General features: G+C 41.0%; 1 protein-coding gene across 1 annotated transcript in view; it reads right to left on the reverse strand.

The window, feature by feature from the left end:
* LOC119860515 (calcium-activated chloride channel regulator 1-like) overlaps positions 1–19,214 on the reverse strand; it is a 31,348-nt gene extending 12,134 nt beyond the window's left edge. The window contains exons 1-9 of the mRNA XM_038414315.1: positions 19,065–19,214; positions 17,733–17,873; positions 17,152–17,302; positions 15,230–15,347; positions 13,195–13,354; positions 11,560–11,787; positions 6,945–7,169; positions 4,361–4,538; positions 1,479–1,585 (exon numbers count right to left, since the gene is read on the reverse strand). Coding sequence (XP_038270243.1) covers positions 1,479–1,585; positions 4,361–4,538; positions 6,945–7,169; positions 11,560–11,787; positions 13,195–13,354; positions 15,230–15,347; positions 17,152–17,302; positions 17,733–17,873; positions 19,065–19,214 — 1,458 coding nt within the window. The remainder of the gene's footprint in view (positions 1–1,478; positions 1,586–4,360; positions 4,539–6,944; positions 7,170–11,559; positions 11,788–13,194; positions 13,355–15,229; positions 15,348–17,151; positions 17,303–17,732; positions 17,874–19,064) is intronic.
* Positions 19,215–20,078: the final 864 nt, after the last annotated feature.

The raw sequence follows: 20,078 nt of genomic DNA on the forward strand, positions 1-20,078 counted from the left end.
AAAGCAACAAAGTATAGGATAGAGCAGACCTTTGCTGCTGACCAGAGGGTCCCTGAGTTGGAACCAGGAGTAGTGGGTGGGACTGAGGATCTCCTACCAGCCACTGGGAAAGTGGCACAGACCCAGCAGTGGATAGCAGAGTGCCTGGGACAGTTTGCCCTGAAAGACTTTGATACCCTGGAAAAGGAGCATAGTGACCTGACTGGAGGGCCAACTCACAAATTGGAATCTGCAGCTCCTGGAGCGAGAGGGGCCTCAGAGTGAGAGAGGATGATGGGTGGAGGGATGGCCAAAGGAGCTAATCCCCAGAATGGCCAGGAGGAATTATCCCTTGTGGTAAGAGGATCTACCACAGTGTGTAGTAATTGCATAAGGAAGTGTTAGTTACACCTTCAGATAACACAAGAACCAGGTGTCACCAAATGAAATTAATATTCAGCAGGTTTAAAACAAACGTAAGGAAGTACTTCTTCACACCACATACAGTCAGCCTGTGAAACCTGTTGCCAGGGAATGTGGTGATGGCCAAAATTATAAGTAGGTTCCAAAAAGAATTAGATAAATTCATGGAGGATAGGTCCATCAATGGCTACTTGCCAAGATGGGCAGGGATGCAACTCCATGCTGAGCGTATCACTGATCCTCTGATTGCCAGAAGCTGGCCCTGGACAACAGGGGATGGCTCAGTTCATAAATTGCCCTGATCTATTCATTCCCTCTGAAGCATCTGGGGCCAGCCGCTGTTGGAAGACAGGATAGTGGGCTAGATGGATCATTGGTCTGATCCAGTATGGCTGTTCTTAACAAGACCAGTATACAATTGCAGACAAGCTAAGTAGTCCATGTCCAATTCTATGTTAGCTGCTGTGAATAATTCAGATAAAGTGCAAAACTGGGTCCATAGCCGAGTATTAACAAAGTGAGGGCTGAGTTGTTAAGTTATAAATAGCACAACCCAACAGCTTTGGTAGAAATAGGATGAGGAGAAAACTCAGTACTACTAGCCGCAATTATTTTGAAGAAATTGTTGCTGAGTTGAGATAGATCATGCAAAGTGCCAGGAAAGCTGGGATTCAAAATGTTATCTATTGTTTAGAAGAGACGTAATTGGGATATTTTCCTCTTTATTGATAATAGTATTAAGTAAGATACTCTGGAAAACAAAATGACTTGTTTACAGCATTCCATACAGGAGTGGCTGAATGTTCTGCGGCATTTCTACCTACCTCTGTCTATCAGTCCTTTGCATTACTAATTGTGAGAAATTTTAATTTTCTTTGTTTCACTGGCTGTTTCATTTCATTGCTAATATAACAGACCACAAAAATTCCCACAGCCATTTCAAAATATCAGTTTATACTTCAATTTTAAGATCAATCACTGCCAGTGCAAGTTAAGATTACTGACTACTAAAATTACTCTAATTGATCAGTAACTGATTAATAATGTGAAAAAAACCAAAGGTTTGAATCTCAGACCTGAATAGACTGTTGAGAAATATTTCCACTTCCTGCTGAAATTCCACTGAATGCATCAATAAGGCCATTGGAATCAATGGTATCTGTGGCATAAAACTTTAAGCCTCCTGAAATGTGATGGTTAAAATAATCAGAATAGTCATTTACTGTAAAACAGTAGGTCTTTGTTATGTGCCTTATGCTAGTTGGCTGTTCCTATAAGTACTGTGTTCATCTGATAAATTAAATATTGTTCCTTTATTATCCTTTATTCATGGGGCAGTGCAGGGAGGAACCACTGGGTGGTTGGTGGGGGAATCAATTAATACAAACACCTAAAACAGTTCCTGCAAAAAGCTAGTCTGACGTGAGAAATGATCCCATCTGTTCACATTTTAGTTCCACCTAGCTTGGTCACATCTAGCACTTCATCCAGCACACTGTGCTGACTCAGTTAAAGTCTGTTCTTGGTAAGTCTGGACTTTGAGCCATGCACTACCTGTAAAGTGTAATTCCGTTTTGAAAGACGCCTCTGTAAAAACATTGTAAACAACATTTAATAATAAAATATTTAATTAATAATGTTAATAATAAAAATAACATTCCATGATTATTGCTTCTCAATGACTCAAATCAAATCTGCTTAGTTTACCAGTATAACGTCTGGGCCTCTTTCATATGTGCTCAACACCCATAACTCCAATGGGAATTTCTGGTGCTCAGTGTCTTTGGAAATCTGGCATTTGTTTCAAAGAGGTGAGCTTTGCCCGCTGAGACTGGACTCTGAAAGACCAGCTGAGTTCTTTCTGACTCACATATCAATCATTAGCACTGAAGATTCTGTGAAAAGCTTGTTCTCTCACAGACATGTTGGCTGTACAGTGCTAACAAGAGTAAAAAGCAGTACAATCTTATTTAAGTCCCTGAAGCAAGCAGATGTGATTCTGAATACACACAAGGAGCATCTCTGACTAAGAAGGTGCAATTTATACATAGTCACTATTTTGAGTAAACTTACACTGTAAATCAACACATGGAATTCACATTGGTAGGTGCCCTGTACAGCAGCATCACCCAGCACTCATCTGGCTTTTCTTAAAATGGCTGAAGTTAAAAGTAACAGTGCAGCTTCCACTCAGAGCAGAGCTGACTGAGTCTCCTGATCACAAGTGTAGTGACAGTGGTTACAGACTCGTCAGCTAGAGCCCTCCAGCTGTGATGATTTGTGAGGGGGTAATTATTTCACTATTAAGTTTACACACCACTGCCAAGTAAACATCAGAAATACAATGTTAATCATTTCAACACTGAGCTTATCTTTTTGTTTAGAAAAACATCCTTCAGTAATATCATTATCAAACTTTGCTATGCCACTAATGATAACCTATAAGTAATGTAGACTAGACAACTAGTAGTGTACTAGACTACCTGGACCCAACCTTCTCGGGCCCACTATAGTGGGAAGTCTGGAACACTAATTGGAATAGGTGTGGTATGCCCGTACAAGAGAAGGTGCAGGGCACTGTACCACACAAGGGGCATTGGGACAGATGGATCACCGACACCTTCCATCTTGATGCCTGGCCCTATCAGGAAGTGTCGCCATATGTCCTATGCTTTTCCAGGGATATCTGGGCAGGAGGATTCCCAAAAGAAAAAGAAAGGGGTGGAGTGTTAGAATATAGATATTCAGGCCTGCCTGCAAAGGCCTATACTTTAAGAATTTAGGTTTTTTTTTTGTTTTTGTTTTTTTTTGTTTTTTTTTAACACTTAGCTAATTATAGAGGTATAAAATCAAAGAATCAAAATCACAAGTCCGCCTGCGTATGGGCCTTCTCTCACTAGGATAGTCTGAGGCCTGGTTCTTAAGCTAAGGCCTTTGTCTAAGCAGCAGGGGCAGCCATAAACTGGGACACGAACGGTCACATCCTCACATCCCAAACCAGTCACATTGAAATAAGGTGGTATTGGGTTGTTAGGAAGACGATCCTGTCCTGATAGTTCCCATCACAACCAGATAAAGAAACAGATCTTAAGATGGTTAAAGAAAACTTAGTTTGATAGCATCCTGTCTGGCAATATATCACTTATTAATGGTTGTGATTGTGAAACCCTCATTTCTGTATTGTTTTATCTTGATGGCCCCCACTTTTTTTTTATTGTTAATCTGTCCGGTTCTCTAATTGTTTCTGTCTGCTGTATAATGAATTTTGCTAGGTGTAAGTTAAAGAGGGTCGTGGGATATAATTGGTTAGACAATTATGTTACAATATGTTAGGATTGGTTAGTTAAATTTCAGTAAAATGATTGGTTAAGGTATAGCTGTGAATATTCCTATATAAACTGGGGTCAAACAGGAAGTGGAAGGGAAATTGGAATCATGCTTGCTAAGGCAAGGGGAATGGGAACAGGGAATGGGGAACAGGGACACAGGCAAGGCTCTGCGGCATCAGAGCTGGGAAGGGAGACACTGGGGAACAGACTCTATTGGCATATAGAGATAAGCCTGACTGGTGTGAAGGGCTTCAGAATATGCTTGCTTGTAAACTAACCCTAATAAACATCACATTGTCCGAACTTCAGACTTCTGGTATTTGGCTGCTTGCTGTCTGCGTGACAAGAACCAGGGAAGTGGGAGGGTGAAGGGAAAGCATGCTAACACTATTTATCAGGGTGTTACCAGGTTACAGTTTTTTTTAAAGCAAGAACTGGTAAAGATAAACAATTGCTCCCAATATTGTTGTGTTTATTTAGGTGAAAATAAGCATTCTGTAAATACGACTGGAATTAGGTGACTAAGTTTATTTTCTTTTCATATTACAAGTTGTAAACCTCTCTATTTTTACATTTCATGCTTCATGTATGCAAGCCAAAAGACAGGGTTAGTTTAGAAAGTTACTCACCTGTCACATTTGAAAATTGTTCTAGTTCTGAAGCAGCATTTGGCCCCAAAGCAATGGTGTGAATGATTGCTCCACTGTTTTCTACCTCCATAAGGCAACTGCTCATACATGAATCCTCTCCATCTGTCAGCAGTACAATTTCAGAACCATAGAGATTAGTGTATTTTTGTTTAATCACCTGAATTGAAAGGAGAATTTCAGGTGTTAGCAATAGGACTTTGTTGTAAATCAGTGGTGGGCAAACTACAGCCCACAGGCCTGTCCTGCCTGGCTCCTGAGCTCCCAGCCGGGGAGGCTAGCCCTGGCCCCTCCCCCACTGTCCCCTCTCCCCCGCAGCCACATGGGCAGCGCTCTGGATGGCGGGACTATGCGTTAATGCAGGGCAGCATGGCAGCGTGTCTGGCTCTGGCCGGGCAACGCAGCTGCCAGACATGCTGCTCTGAGCCGCATGGTAAGGGGGCGGGGATGGGAGTTTCCAGGGGTCAGTCAGGGAACAGGAAACGGGGCAGTTGAATGGGGTGGAGATTCTGGGGGGGTGGTCAGGAGACGGGGAACGGGGGGGGATTGGATGGATGGGGAGTTCTGAGGGGGCAGGAAGTGGGAGGGGGCGGATAGAGGGTGGGGGCCAGGCTGTTTGGGGAGGCACAGCCTTCCCTACCCAGCCCTCCATACAGTTTTGCAACCCCGATGTGGCCCTCGGGCCAAAAAGTTTGCCCACCCCTGTTGTAAATGTTAGCTGCCCTAGCACATCTAGTGTCTACGTCAAGGGAAATGGTTATCAGTGTAAGGCAAAATCCTTTCCTTACAAGTGTGAATTGTGCTGCAAGTGGAGATTGTGTTATGTGGCAATGGCTGAATTGAAAATGTCTGAATTATCCTGCCTGTACAGAGCAGGATGGTTTGTTCAGGGGAGAGGTGTCTAAGGGTAGCATATTCCTTACATCTCTTCCAAGAAGTTGTAATGTGTGCCCTCACTCCAGGTCCTGCTGCCAATGACAGCATATGCACAGTGCATTTTCCAGAAGCCCTGAACATGTCCCTTAAGGCTATTGAAAGCTACCTTGAACACAGTTCTGTTCTGGTTAGTGACTTGAGAAATCTCAGCATAAGATGGTTCCATTTTTATTTAACCATGTTTCAGAATGAAACCATGCTGAAACCATAGAATAATAGAAGATTGGGGTTGGAAGAGATCTTATGAAGTCATCTTGTCTAATCCCCGGCTCAAAGCCGGACCAACTCAAACTAAATCATCCCAGTCAGGGCTTTCTCAAGCTGGGTCTTAAAAACCTATAAGGATGGAGATTCTACCACCTCTCTAGGTAACCCATTCCAGTGTTTCACCACTCTTCTAATGAAATAGTTTTTCCTAATATCCAACCTAGAACTCCCGCACTGCAACTTGAGACCATTGCTTCTTGTTCTGTCATCTGCCACCACTGGGAACAGCCTAGCTCCATCCTCTTTGGAACCCCGCTTCAGGTAGTTGAAGGCTGCTATCAAATCTCCTCTCATTCTTGTCTTCTGCAGACTAAATAACCCCAGTTCCCTCAGCCTCCCCCCCCACAATCATTTTCATTGCCCTCCACTGCACTCTCTCCAATATGTCCACAACCCTTCTGTATTGGTGGGACCAAAACTGGATGCAGTATTCCAGGTGTGGCCTCACCAGTGCTGAATAGAGGGGAATAATCACATCCCTCGATCTACTGGCAGTGCGCCTACTAATACAGTCCAATATGCCGTTGGCCTTCTTGACAACAAGGGCACACTGCTGACTCATATCCAGCTTCTCGTTCACCATAATCTCCAGGACCTTTTCTGCAGAACTGCTGCTAAGCCAGTCAGTCCCCAGCCTGTAGCAGTTCAAAGGATTCTTCCTTCCTAAGTGTAAGATTCTGTGCTTGTCCTTGGTGAACCTCATCAGATTTCTTTTGGCCCAATCCTCCAATTTGTCTAGGTCACTCTGGACCCTATCCCTACCCTCCACTGTATCTACCTCTTTTCCCCCAGTTTAGTGTCATCCGTGAACTAACCAATGCTAAAATAAACAAAATGGGGAATTTCTTGTAAGATTTTATATGATTTTGTTATTCTGCAAGATGCCTTGAGATTTCTGCAAAGCATTCTTATAAGATTGTTTCAATGCAATCTTATTTTTTTTGTAGTATAAATAGTTTATATTTGTTAATTTCTTAGGCCCTGATCTTGCTTTTGTTGAACCAAATAGATTGAGCTTCCTAAGTCTCTCACTATAAAGCACTTTTTCCAAACCTTTAGTTGTTCTTTTGGCTCTCTTCTGAACCCCTTCCAGTTTCCCTACTTCGTCTCTGAAGTGTGGACACCAGAACCAGTCCCAGTATTCCAGTAATGGTGTCAGTACTGCTGTACACAGAGGTGAAATCACCTCCCTATTTTTACTTACTATTCTCCTCCTTATACATCCTAGGAATGGATCACATTAGCTCTTTTGGCTATATCACTGCACTCAAAGCTTATGTTCAGCTGGATATCCACTATGATCCCCAATTCCATTTCAGAGTCACTACATTCCAGGACACATTCCCCCAATGGTCTCCTTCACCTCAAATCCTTTGCGTACTCCTTCGCAGATGTTAGTTCCTCCATTAGCTGATGTAGGCAGGCATTTGATAAGATTCTGGCGTACATTCTCACTGACTATTTGTTGTAGATTAATTTTAATTTGTGCCGTGGACTGGAATGTGATTATTCCAACCCAGGAACCCATTTCAACGATCTGTAGCAGGAATATCTCCGCAGATTGGTAGAGACGATTAATGCGGTTATTCTGCAGGTGAAGAAAGGAACGTTCTTAGAATGGTCAAGGCTTTTCAGAGGAGACAGCAAAAAGCAAGAATACAGCAATTACTAATATTGTTCAGTTTGTACAGATAAATTGAAATGTACCTGACATGGAGTAAATGAGAGATTTGGATAGAAAATATGGGTAGTTTTAGAATTTTCCAATATCTGAGTACCCCAAAGTACCTCATGTATCACCCCGACATATTCTTTCCAAACCAGTGGAGATGTGTGCCATGTTTGGCTATCATGAAAGAGTATCTGCATACTGAAACCTCCAGGAGATATATAACAGTGTGAGCCAAACAGCTTTCTAATAATGTGATCGTATGGTCACAAATCAGATTGTGTCACATAATTTGTCTAGGTAAAATGGCTGCAGCCTCAGAGAGCAGCACTCAACCTACCTATGCATTAGGATAGCCCCTCTATTTCACAGGTACCTGGCACTTGGAAAATTTGTTAATTTTAGTGAAAGAATTTATTTTAAATGTAAATATTTGAACAGATTGCTGAAAGCCAGCTGAGAAAGTTTACCCTTAGAAACTTTCCTTTCTCTATAAAACTAGCTGTCATTATTCTTGATCTTTTTAAGGATTCTCATCTTTTCCTATATTAAGGTTAGGAGATAGACAATTGCTGTATTTTTGTCTCTGGAAATCTAGGTGTACATCTTAGTTAACGAGTTTGCCTCTTAATAGCTTTGGGGTGAATTTGGTGCTAATGACAGTAAAATACTCATAGCACTAGTTTACAAAAGCTTTTCCAGACAGCTCGTTTACTGTATCTCCACAGCTGCTATTCCAATCTGAAATCTCTCCAGAGGAAGGAATGCCAGCTGTATCAAAAATTTTGGTTGTGTGATGAGGACGGATAATCATTAGAGAACACCACATTCATTTCACTTGTGATCCAGATTTTGCAGTATTCTCTCTAGGTTGGTACATTTACATCCTGGGCCTCTCAGTCCCCAGTTGGGGATTTCATAGCATGTGTCATGCATGACAGACATTTGTCACATCATAACATCACTAGATAATTTGGGGAAACTGTCAATCTTTGCTAAAAATCAGTCCCAGAAATAGAATTGTACTGGTATGGCATGTTAGGAAGAACAATATGTGGAAGCTTACACAGGTTATATCTGCACTGTTCATGTTTTCAGCCAGTGTTTAGTGCTTTACTTTCAAGAGCATGAATTCTAGGCTGCTCAACTGTAGTTCATCACAAGATGCACCACTTACTTGCTATCCATATCTTTCTTTGTCATAAATTAAATGAAGTCATTATTTGATATTGACATACTGAACCACAAAACTTAAATCATATAAAACATTATATAGTACCCTGTAGGCCAAAGAAGTAGCCAGATGCTATTTTAATCATCCTTCTGTACATTTTGGTTGAATTCATTATTCTAGATCTTCATCAAATATATTAAGAGACCTTTTCAACCTGCGTTAGCCTCATAAATTAGCTTTCTGAGAGAGAATATAAATCCCATGCACCATCCTTGGCAAATTCCATACCATATGCCAAGGATTTTTCTAATAGACTTTATCGAAACATCATCATTTGACTCCTCAGTGGAGTTGTGTTGATTGTTGAACTGAAGACCCAAAATATTTTTTTAAATAAAGCTATATTAATACTTATACTTTATAATAGTATATGTGGAATTCATGTCAGTATAGTACAGTTTTAACCTGCATGAGTTGGGAGTACTAATGTTGTTCCTTTTTGGTGAAGTTTTGAGTGACTAGGCAGGTCATTCCAAAGAAGTGTTGATAAAACCTTTCTACCACACAAAAATATATTCAGGATAACAGAAAAAAGTATTCTTGAATGTTTTAGAGAGGTTTCATTTTTTTTTTTATATTGAGACTATTTTTTACCCCTGCACCTGTAAAGCTAGGTGCCTTTGTTATCATTATTCAATCCATACAGGGCTCATAAAGACTTCTAAAAATTACATTTTTCCCCCGATATAAATATACTACAATTTTAAAGCGAGATGTCTGGGGCCTCCCTAGGGCATTAAAGGGTGTTGTGCTCTCCACAGGGATGCTGAGGACCTTCTTTTCCCAGAGATATACTGGTGGAAAGGTCATATTTCCAGCCCTGAAAGTCTGCAAGATAACACACTTCAAAGTTGTAATGTTTTTGAGAATTGACATTGTCACTGGCTCAGGATTGAATGTTTGAAACTAGCAAATTAGGGATGAAGAAATTCTGTATATTGGAGAAAGAATACAACACAGGTTGATATAAAAATAGCTCTTGGAAGCTGGGGAGTGGTTTGGAATGTAAGAATAAAACCTAGAGAAATGGGTTTATGGGCAGAAGACAGCTGAAGCGTGTAAAGGTACAGGATAAATAAACTGCAAAAATGTGACAAACTTATCACATGACTCTCACTTCTACTGTTATATGATATTTATACATGTAAGCAGAGTCACGATGAGCTGTACCCTGACATCTGGTGGTGAGTCATGGTGGGTTGTGGAAAAGAACTTCAGGGGCTGATCTCATTTGCATAGGCACACCCACCCTGCCTAGATGGTCACTTTGGCTGCTGTAGGAGCCCCACTTTCTCTGTTATTGGAGCAGGAATAAACTGTTATTATCCTGATTATGTGACTCAAGGACAGTGGAACTATACTCGGCCTTTTGTTATGATGGAGGGACTCACCATCAACTAAGCAGCACTCGCTAGGCAAGGGTCATGGGTTCCAAAACCCAGTGAATAGAGAGAGGTTGGGGGTAGATATTAATACTTGGTGGCATGGGACCCCTGGTAAGGGCCTTACATGCTAATTGTATTTCTCTCTCTCCACTGTGGAATATTAGAGCTAATTTTGATTCCATTAGGAGTCTAGTTACAGGCTGCTGAGCTGAATTCACTTTGGGCTAATGGTGCACTAGCACTGAGGCTCCCTTGCTAGCTAAACTTACTAAGAGCTGAAATCACTGAGCGTTGTGTAATGGGGGACCCTGAAGATATATGGCAGAGCAGTTTGTGGGACGGTGAGCAGAGTGGCTGGCGGAGCGGAGTGGTTTACAGGATGGCGAGTAGAGCAGTTTGCGGGGCGGCTGGTAGAGCAGAGCATTGCAGTTTGCAGGACGACGAGCAGAGCAGAGCGGCTGGTGGAGTAAAGCAGTTTGGTGGATGCATGGAGCAGCTCATGGGGGCGGCTAGCAGAGCAGAGCCCCATGGAGAGGTGGGGCAATCAGCTTTGGACCATGTAAGGTGCCCCTTAACCCCTACCCCCATCTCCACCCAGGTTGGGAGGTAAAACTCTGCAGATAAACTTTCAAACTCTGGGGCTGCCCTGACCAGGGACAGAGACTTTTGGGTTGTTGGACTTTTGGGACTTTGGGTTGCTGGACGCTAGAACCAAAGGGAAACGACATGCCCCAATTTGCTTGGGGTGGGTTTTTGCTTATGGGTTGTGTTATGAATCTTGTTGGTGGTGTTTCCCCAACATAATGCCACATTCTTTCTCTCTGTTATTAAAAGGCTTTTTGCTACACTCAGACTCTGTGCTTGCAAGAGGGGAAGTATTGCCTTTTGGAGGCACCCAGCGGGGGTGGTATATATTTGTCCAGGTCACCGGGTGGGGGCTCGAGCCCATTTTGCATTGCGTTATTGGAATGGAACCCCTAAATACTGAACCCGGCCCTTGTTGCTGCAACTCTGACGGGCAGAAGGGTTACATTTATATGAACACAGCTTATTCAGGGAGGTTATATTGTATTTACTGTAAGAATGATAAATTTGAGGTCCAAAACAGATTGAGTCTCTTTAAGGGCTCATGTCACCTACAGGGACCTCTCCAAGATGATAATTATGTTAAATAGCACAAGTTTTAATTAAAAAAAGAAGTCTCACTCTGGTTAATCGAGCATCACTTTATGACAACCCAAATTCTTGACTCATTAGGATGAATGCTTGAGGGAAAGTATTTCATTTTGCTATATACAGTGACTTTCATATTTATTTTGAAAATAATTTCTGAGTCACATAGCACAAAACTTGCATATATGTTATATTTTCTGTTTTGGGGAACTACAGTAGTTCTGACATTCTGGAGCTGAAGCTAAAGAAAGAGCAGTATTTATATTTTGTAAGGAAAGAGAGACTAAGTCTGGCATATCATTTTTAGCAATTTGAGTTTCCTTTTAGCAATCCCTAAATATGTATAATGGAAAAATAACGGCATCAAATTTTCTAAAATAATAAACATGTTTTCTGAAATATTGACTAAAGAAAATATTTGTGTACACACACACACACACACCACATTGTTTTATAACTGTCTGTTTCTAAGCAGTTCTGCTAAAAAAGAAAGAAACTTGTGTATGTTTGTTCTTACCCCAGCCATGCTCCCAGAAACATCAAGTACAAGACAGACTACTCTGTCTTTGGTCTGCAGCAATGAGAAGGAGGTCTCATATGGAGGGCTTGTGCTATTTATTGGAGAGTTGTTACTGAAGTCAGGAGAGTTCATAATTATTTCCCAGGTGCTGTGGTAATTACACATTTTGTTCTGCATATTTGTAGCCTTTTCATTATGAGTACGTTGATCACAGAACTCAACCACCTTAAAATAAAGTCAATTGGAAGAGAAGAAAAATTATTGAAAAAAGGAGGTATACACGTGTAGTAGCAAATCCCAGTCTACTATTGTTCCATTGCTCATGACAGCCACAAATACAGAAATTCTCTCCCCACTCTAAAGGCTACAGAGAATATAATCTTTCTATGTCCTGTACCCTGGACGAAGTCAAAGAAGCATGTTCCCAAAGAATCTATCTCAGGGTCTACACTGAGCATAGTACTGCAGCTCAAGTAGACACACCCACATTAGCTTTAGTCCAGCTAGTGCAGCTACAGATAGCAATGAAAATTTGGCAACATGGGCATCAGCATATCTGTACAAGCTCACTCAGAACCCTGGATATATACTCAGATTGCTAGCCTGCACGGTGTCCATGCCATTATGTCTTCGCTGCTATTTTTAGCCGCACAAGCTATATTAAAGTTAGCACAGAGATGCCTATTTGAGCTTCAGGCATACTTCCGATTGTGGTTTAGACACACAGTGTGTCTACTTACCCAGTGTTGTGAGGATGCCCAGGCAGTGCAGACCTCATCAATAAAGTTCACAGATATGTAGTTACTATGGCGTCCCAGTGCTTTGATACATAAGAATCTCAACTCATCTGGGACACAACACACTCTGCCAGTGGAAAATCATGCAGGAATGGAAAAGTTTTTTCAAAACAAAAAAACTCTGATCTTCTTGACTGTCAGGAGTACTTGTAAAGAGGATGAACAGCTCACTGCCCCCTTAGTAGTCTTAGCAGAGCAAAATTTATGTCACATAATATTTTCAAAGCTCCAGAAGTAAGGTGCTGAGTGCCTCTAGCAAGTTGCTGAGCACACTCAGTTTCCATTTATTTTAGTGGCGTTGAAAATGCTTAGTACTTCACAGGAGGCTTGTCACAATGTTATAACAGAAAATGCCTCCTGTCTGGGTAACTTTTTATTTTTACCTGATCCAAAAAGGAGCAAAATTAGCCACAATCTCTGGGTATTTCCATATACCTGTGATGGGACAGATAAGCCCCACACTGGCAATGAAAGGGTTAATGAGAGCCTGTGGACCCATTGGCCCCACCCCACTACACCAACAGCAAATATCAGGCAAGGAGAGGGAAGCTAAAAATAAACTTAGGTAAACTCAGGGCTCTCCAGGAAGGAAAGCAGAGGGGAAGTTTTTTGGACAGAGTGATACATGGAAAGAGGCTTGGATCGGTGAGTAAAGAAAATACTCCTTATTTGATTCCTGCTGTCTTCAGAGTAACAGGACATTGTGTATAGGTTGTAAATAAACAAGAAACATCAAAGAAATACTTTATTACATATCAGTTTCTCCTAATGGAAACATACAAGACGCCAAATATTGGCTACCCAACTGGGTCAAAAAATCAGTAACAATACTTACAGAAGGGAGGCTTTGCATGTACATTATAGATGCTGGGGCATTTTGTGTTTTATTCGGTACAAATTTACATCCAGCTTCATACAGCTTTGTCTGCTCATCATATTTGCATTCTCTTGTTGTGTTTTGGACTATGTATTTACCTGTGACACTAGCTGAACACCTAAAGGGGAGGTAAGATAGTAAGAGACTTCGCTAACAAGCCACATATAATCCAACTAATAATCCAAATAATAATCTGTTATTTATTATTTGAATCATGAAAGGCCCAAAGTCTCCTGTCATCATTGGGATTGTATTGTACTAGCCATTGCTCAAACACAAATTTAGACACTATCACTGCTCCTAAAGAGTTTACAATCCAATTTAGAAATGGTCAAAATAATAAAATACTGATAGACTTTTTTTCCAGCGGCATCCTCAATCAAACACCATCTATGTGAGGAGAAACAACGTGAGTGATGAGTGCCTCCACTATTCCATCAATGCACCTCAATCCAGACTTGAAGAACGTGCTCCAGAGGTGAACTGGTACTACATTCTCCAGGCCCATTCAATCATTGTCTCTGTGACAGAGACCTAGGAGCCTAGAGCTGACCCAACGCCCTGGTCACTAAGTTAATAGCTATTCCCTGCCTGGAGTAGATTTAACTGAGGGCAAATCTACACTACAGCACTATACTGGAGCAGCTGCACCGCTGTAGCTGCACTGCTGTGGCATGTCTGGTGAAGAGGGGCTATGCTAAGGGAGAGCGCTCTCCCATCAGCATAATTACTCTCACCTCGGTGAGAAGTGGAAGGTATGTAAGCAGGAGATCATCTCCTGTCAACATAGCACCAGTGAGGAGAGCACAAGGCTTGCATGCTTGTTGGGAGGGGGGCTTTCTTGACTTAGGCTGTAGTGTAGACCTGTCCTGAGAGATGGGTGCTTAATGTTCTAATTAGGCATGGGGCCAATATGCTAATGAGAGGAATCAACCCATCAGCTGGGAGCAGTTAAGAGGCAGGAAGGAAGTGCAAGAGGTAAGATGCCAGGAGATACAGGGGCTCATGATGAGGAGATCTTTCCCTCTGCCACCCCAGAGAGTGGGCTATAGGGAAGTTTACGTACACTGGTATGTTACTGCCCAAGGCTGTACTGATGAACTGGTGGAGGGACCTAATAAACAACACTCACATGCTTATAAACCTGAAAAGTGTCCAGCCAGTTTGTGGTGGTCCAAAGGTTGGAGCAGGGAGCCCTGTCACAGTCTTCTTCAGTGGTAACTGCCAATTAGAGTGCTAATTGCAGCAGAGGAGTTTTGTGATGTTGATACTTGTCCATTAGGAATTGGACAGAAAACACTAATTCATTTCACAATGGCCAACAAGTGACTAGCAAACTGTAATGAGTTTTAGGCCCTACCAAACTGGTTCAAGTTCAAACCAGGGCCATTCCAACCCTCTGAGATATCCAGTTTCACTCTGTTTTTTGTTTCTCATTGATAGAGTTCTACGCTTTAAAAAACCCTTAGATATGAAGACTCTAGAGAACGTTATCATAAAATAGTAACTGCTTTAAAGCAGGTCAATAATGGGGTGTGTACCTTGACCATGTCCCTTTTTAATATTAAAAAAAAAACCTAAACATGAACTAGTAAGAATGGTTTGGAACTTTAAGGATCACTCCCCAGAGGAACTTAAGAAAACATTCTTATTTAATACATGCTAACTGCTATTTGATAAAGCTATTGTAAATCAAAAAGTAGAAAATAGTAACTCAAATCTGCAATTGCACCCAAATTAAAAGCTCATTTAGTATAAAAAGTGTGTTGGATTATAAAATTATAGTGACTGCAATTCAGTGAGACTGCTCTGTGGGCAGCAATATTGTTAAACATTGTCCTATCGCTTCTTTTTTAATCCTATGAACAACAACTCACCAAGACTCTTTGCACAGGGCTCACAGTACAGACTGAAAACAGACAAGTATGTGCCAAATGTCATTGAACTATTTAAAATGTCATTAGCTGAATTCAAAATATAAAAACACTGGTACCTTGTTGCTTCAACACTTGCTTTTCCAGAGTTTATGGACACATAGAAAGGTGCATCATTATTGTATTCATCAAACACCCCCCAACGAAGATGGGCCCATTCGTGGACAAAAACTTTGGCTACGGAAGAGCAGGAGCATGTGTAAATTCTAAATGCAATACTTTAAAGTTGATTTTATATTTCAGTAGGTCGTTTAAACAAATTTAGGGTCCAATCCTGCAATGAGCTCTGCTTGGACTGACCCCTGTACTCACACAGGACTCATTGCAGTATCCAGGCCTTAAACCCAAACAGATCACCGTGTTCAGATTAACCCTTCCAGAGTATTAACAGACCTGGGTAAAGATCTGACACCTCGGTTTGCAGACAGTAGCTTCTGTCTATTCCTGGCATCAAGCAAGGTGTTTCATGTTACCCATGTCTTTTAAAATAATTCTTAGCTCTTATATAAACACAAAGGAAAAGGTGTACGGTACATTAGAAAACCATAGAGAAATTAGTTTAATTTCAGTTTAAGGTAAAACTAAGGATTACTTAGATAGGTGAAGACAGATAAAGTGGAAAAGGTTAGACAACCAGAATACTTTCCCAGAAAACCATAATATCACATCAAGACAAATTAACCCCTTTCTTGCAGGTGTTGGTAAAGTCATTGACATGGAGAATGTATATAATATTGTCTAACTAAAGCTTTTAACTAGAGATGGGCCAAGGAAGCAGAGCTCAGATCTGGTTAAATTTAAGTCAGAATTCAAGGTTTGAGTTCAGTGCTTCTATACTGCACAAAACTGAGGGGTTTCTATTGGGGCTTATTTATTTGCTTATTAATGGCCTCACAGGGGCAATGTGAAATCAAAATGGGAATATTGTTCATTCCTTGTGAATGTACACTTACAAGAAGGGTAGTTGGGTAAATATGACTTTCAGAAGTTCCAATAAAAACCTTCAAGTCCTCAGATCAGGATCTGCTCAGGAGGGTTTGTTCTATTCTAGGATCCACTGGGATTGGTTTTACCTGCATGTTCACCAGGTTACACCCACTGCAACTCTCAGACTAGCTTACTGCACTGTAATGTTAGGATATAGATTATTTCCAAGTCAAAGCAATGATTTAAGAGGAAAATCAACCCCCATTTACTGTAAAAATATTAGCCAGAATTTTCTAAAGAGATTGGTCATTTTAGGTGCCCCTTTTTCTGAGTGTCCAACTTAAGACTCCTTAAGGGAGCCTGTTAGGGAGCTTATTCCTTCACCTACTTACGTCCCTGGTCCTTCTCGCATGAACAGAGAGCAACAATACCCGAAGTCCAAAGGTGCAAGCAATTCAATGTTTATTGGGGTGAACTTCCAGCAAGCATGATTCCAGTTTCCTTCCTTAGTATCCCCCTTCCCGGCTCTGACACCACAGAGCCTTACACCTGTGTCCCTGTTCCCATTCCTGCCCTTAGCCAAACATGATTCCAGTTTCCTCACCCCCATTCCCTGTTCCCATTTACCCCTTTAGCAAAACATGATTCCAATTTCTCCCACCCACCCACTTCCTGACTGCAGACTATATAGTAAAACTTGAGTTCTGCTTAGCTATACCTTAACCAATCATTTTACGTAGCCGAAGTTCTTAGCCTAAGCACAGGGCCTGTCACAGTAAGAGAAGAATCTTCAACCGGCAGACACTGATTTTGATTCTCTCTTTTATACCTCTATCACTAGCTAAGTGATAAGAATACACCTAAATTCTTAGAGTATAGGCCTTTACAGACAGGCCTGAATATCTATATCCTAACAGAGCCTGATGTTCAACACTTTGTGAAAAACCAGGTTCAAAAACTGAGGTACCCCCAAATCACGAGTCACTTTGGAAAATCTTGGCCATTGCATATTTATAACAAATACAGAAAATTAAAGTCCAATAGATAGTGCTACCTCGTGATCCATAGATGTTATACAAATTGTCTTTTAACAGGAAGTCGGGAGTGAAATGAATGTATTGTCCCTTTTCCCCACATCCTCCATATTGCAGAGTATAGGGATCGTCTCCGTACTTCAAGAAAGGATTAGCCACGATAACATCTGCCTAAAAATAAAATTGTCCTTGTTTAAAGAGCAGCAGGAAATGGATGGTAACGAATGATTTTACTCACTCCCATTGATTGTTCCGCTGGGTAATGACTGCAGGACTGGGCACTAGAGGGCAATACAAATTCTAAAAATAGCAATTTATGTTTCCACATTATTGAAAAACTTAGGGCTTGTCTACACAGTGGGGTAACATGCACTACAGGGGGGTGATTTCTAAAGTGCAGCACTATGTTAAAGTGCATCAGGGAACATTTAATACACACCAGCAGGGTCTACAAGGATCAATTAATGAGCAATACGTTAGTGTGTTTTAGAAATCACACACCCATAGTGTGAATTATTCCACGTAATATACAAGACTCTATGTCTTATGCTTATGACCAGAACAAATACTTTTCATTTGTGAAAAGCGCTCTAAGTCTTACCTTATCATATGACTCTGTCTTTATACTTAAATACTCAGGTTTTGTCTGCCAATGCAGAGGAATTATAATTTTTACAGCCTTGAAAAAAAATCTCTGTTTTGTAGCACTGAACAAGTAAGTAGAAGCCTCTTTGACCATGGCCTAGTAGGGAAAGAAAAGAAAAGATTTATGAATTAAAAATTGAACTGGAGCAATTTAGCCTTGCCAGGAAAGAAGAGTACATAAAGTAACACTAAATGTCTGAAGGCATAGAAAGAAACCAGCCTTGGCCAAGGGAAGGGCTGGGACAGATTATTTCCCCCATGGAGCAAGGAGAGACCAAATTGTAACTCTGAGAGACTCTTGATTGCTCCTAGGGCAGTACAACTATATACTGCCCCTTACTCAGAGATTATGATAAAAAACACAATCTAGCGCATAAAATAAATCTGACAGAGATCCTTCCAAACATGAAATTTCCTCAAAAAAGTTGCATGGGCCTGAGGTGAAGGATAGGCGAGGTTTGGTCCTGGTCTTTTTCATTGATCTGTGAAATGTACAGTAGTTTGATGAATAAAATAAAATGATAAATAGTAAGTAAGTAATAACCTTTTGTCTCTGGGATTCCTCATTTCTCTGCTCCACTTCTATAGAGTTGGACTTTTTTCCTGCCTCTACAGTGGGCACTACTTTGTCACTATTTTCCTCTTTTCCTCCTCCTTGCTCCTTCACCACCTTTCCTCAGTAGTTTGGGGGTCACTAGTTAATGGCTATGCCTACCTCAGTTTATTGTTCCCTTTACAGCAACTGAATGCTGCAATGACCAATTATATGAACATGGAGAAAAGCTCTACATGGTGACACTGAGAAATGAAACACAGAAATCACTATATATATACTAAGGGTTTTTAAGAACACAGTGGATATCTGCAAGGCCAGGGAAAAAGGAGGAATAAAAGCAAATGAAAAACATTGTAATGGAGGTGCAGTAAATGGTAACTAAATATCCATGTTCTAGAGATTCTCTAGTCTAAGGTACACATTTTGGAAAGAAGAAATAAAAAGGTAATACATAGAATCAGCCTGACCCTGAGCCATAGTATTCCTGTTAAACTTCAAGAGAAGACTACATTCATTTCATTAACAGCAGCACTTGAACAACAATTCAAGCTAAGAACAAATTTAGTAATCATAGAATTGATCTAGCTCCCTCGAAAATCAAAAGAGAAACCCTCACATTGACATTAATGGGGGCTGGAACTGGTCTTTTAAGATTACGGCTAATCTAGGAGGTAGAACTAATCAAGAAGTCTGAATGTCACAGAAGGACATTACATATACCAAAGTTCTTACCTTTATGTTTCTAATGATAGTGTCATTTTCTGGTACTCCAGGGTTAATTGCAATAACAATATCCTCATAGCCACCATTTTTCAGCTGTACCATAGAACCTCTCACTACAGGTAGCAGAAATAAAAGAACCAAGCTCTTGAACGCCCTCATTGTCCTTTCTCCACAACTTTTGTTATAAATATGGTGGCATAGCAGTGCTATTTATACAGTTGTTTATTAGCAGTTTATTACTTTGTTTATTTTATGGCAAGTATATATGGATCTGCTGTGTAAACTAAGTTTGCATAACTGTGCTCAATGTGATGATGGAGGTTACATATTAATACACTGGGGAAATTCCTACAGACTGTAATAAGCTAAATCTGAGATGTATTTCCTTATCCATGCACAGATTCAGTGCAAAATACAGCAAACAGTTATCATATGAGGCAGATATTGCTCAACAGCCTCCAACTTCGTCACTGGCCATCTCCATCTCCCTTTCACCCTTCACATACATATTGCACTGGCGTTCTGTAGCTACTCAGGGTATCCATAGTGGTCCGGGAGCAAAATTTCCCTTTTTCATTGTAGAAAAGAGGCCTGACTTTCCAAAGAGTCTGGCATCATGGACCTTTCCAGACCACCTTTCATCAATATTGATGCTTCTTCTGCAGTGATCAACAAACCTTTGGAGGACTTCTGATGATTAACTCTGAGGCCTGGAATGGTGGGCAAAGCATACATTGGTCCCATCAATGGCCCCAATACAGTCTGGGAACCCAGCCATGCAAAACCATTGATAATCTTCTGTGCAGTGCTCTAACCTTTATGTGGCAGCAGCATCCTGTTAATAGCTGCTCATACTTCCATGACAACAGCCTTGACAGTTGACCTATAAACACCAAACTGGTTATCTAGTGATGGAGAGCAATCCAGGGGGATTGAGCTGTCAGATAACGATATACATATGCTTCTGCAGGCTGAGGGGAACTCTTGGTTGGTTGCTGCAGCTCCAAGGTGAGTTCCACTCTG

The sequence above is a fragment of the Dermochelys coriacea genome, chromosome 8 (genome assembly GCF_009764565.3).
Source record: "Dermochelys coriacea isolate rDerCor1 chromosome 8, rDerCor1.pri.v4, whole genome shotgun sequence".
NCBI classification, from domain to species: Eukaryota; Metazoa; Chordata; order Testudines; family Dermochelyidae; genus Dermochelys; species Dermochelys coriacea.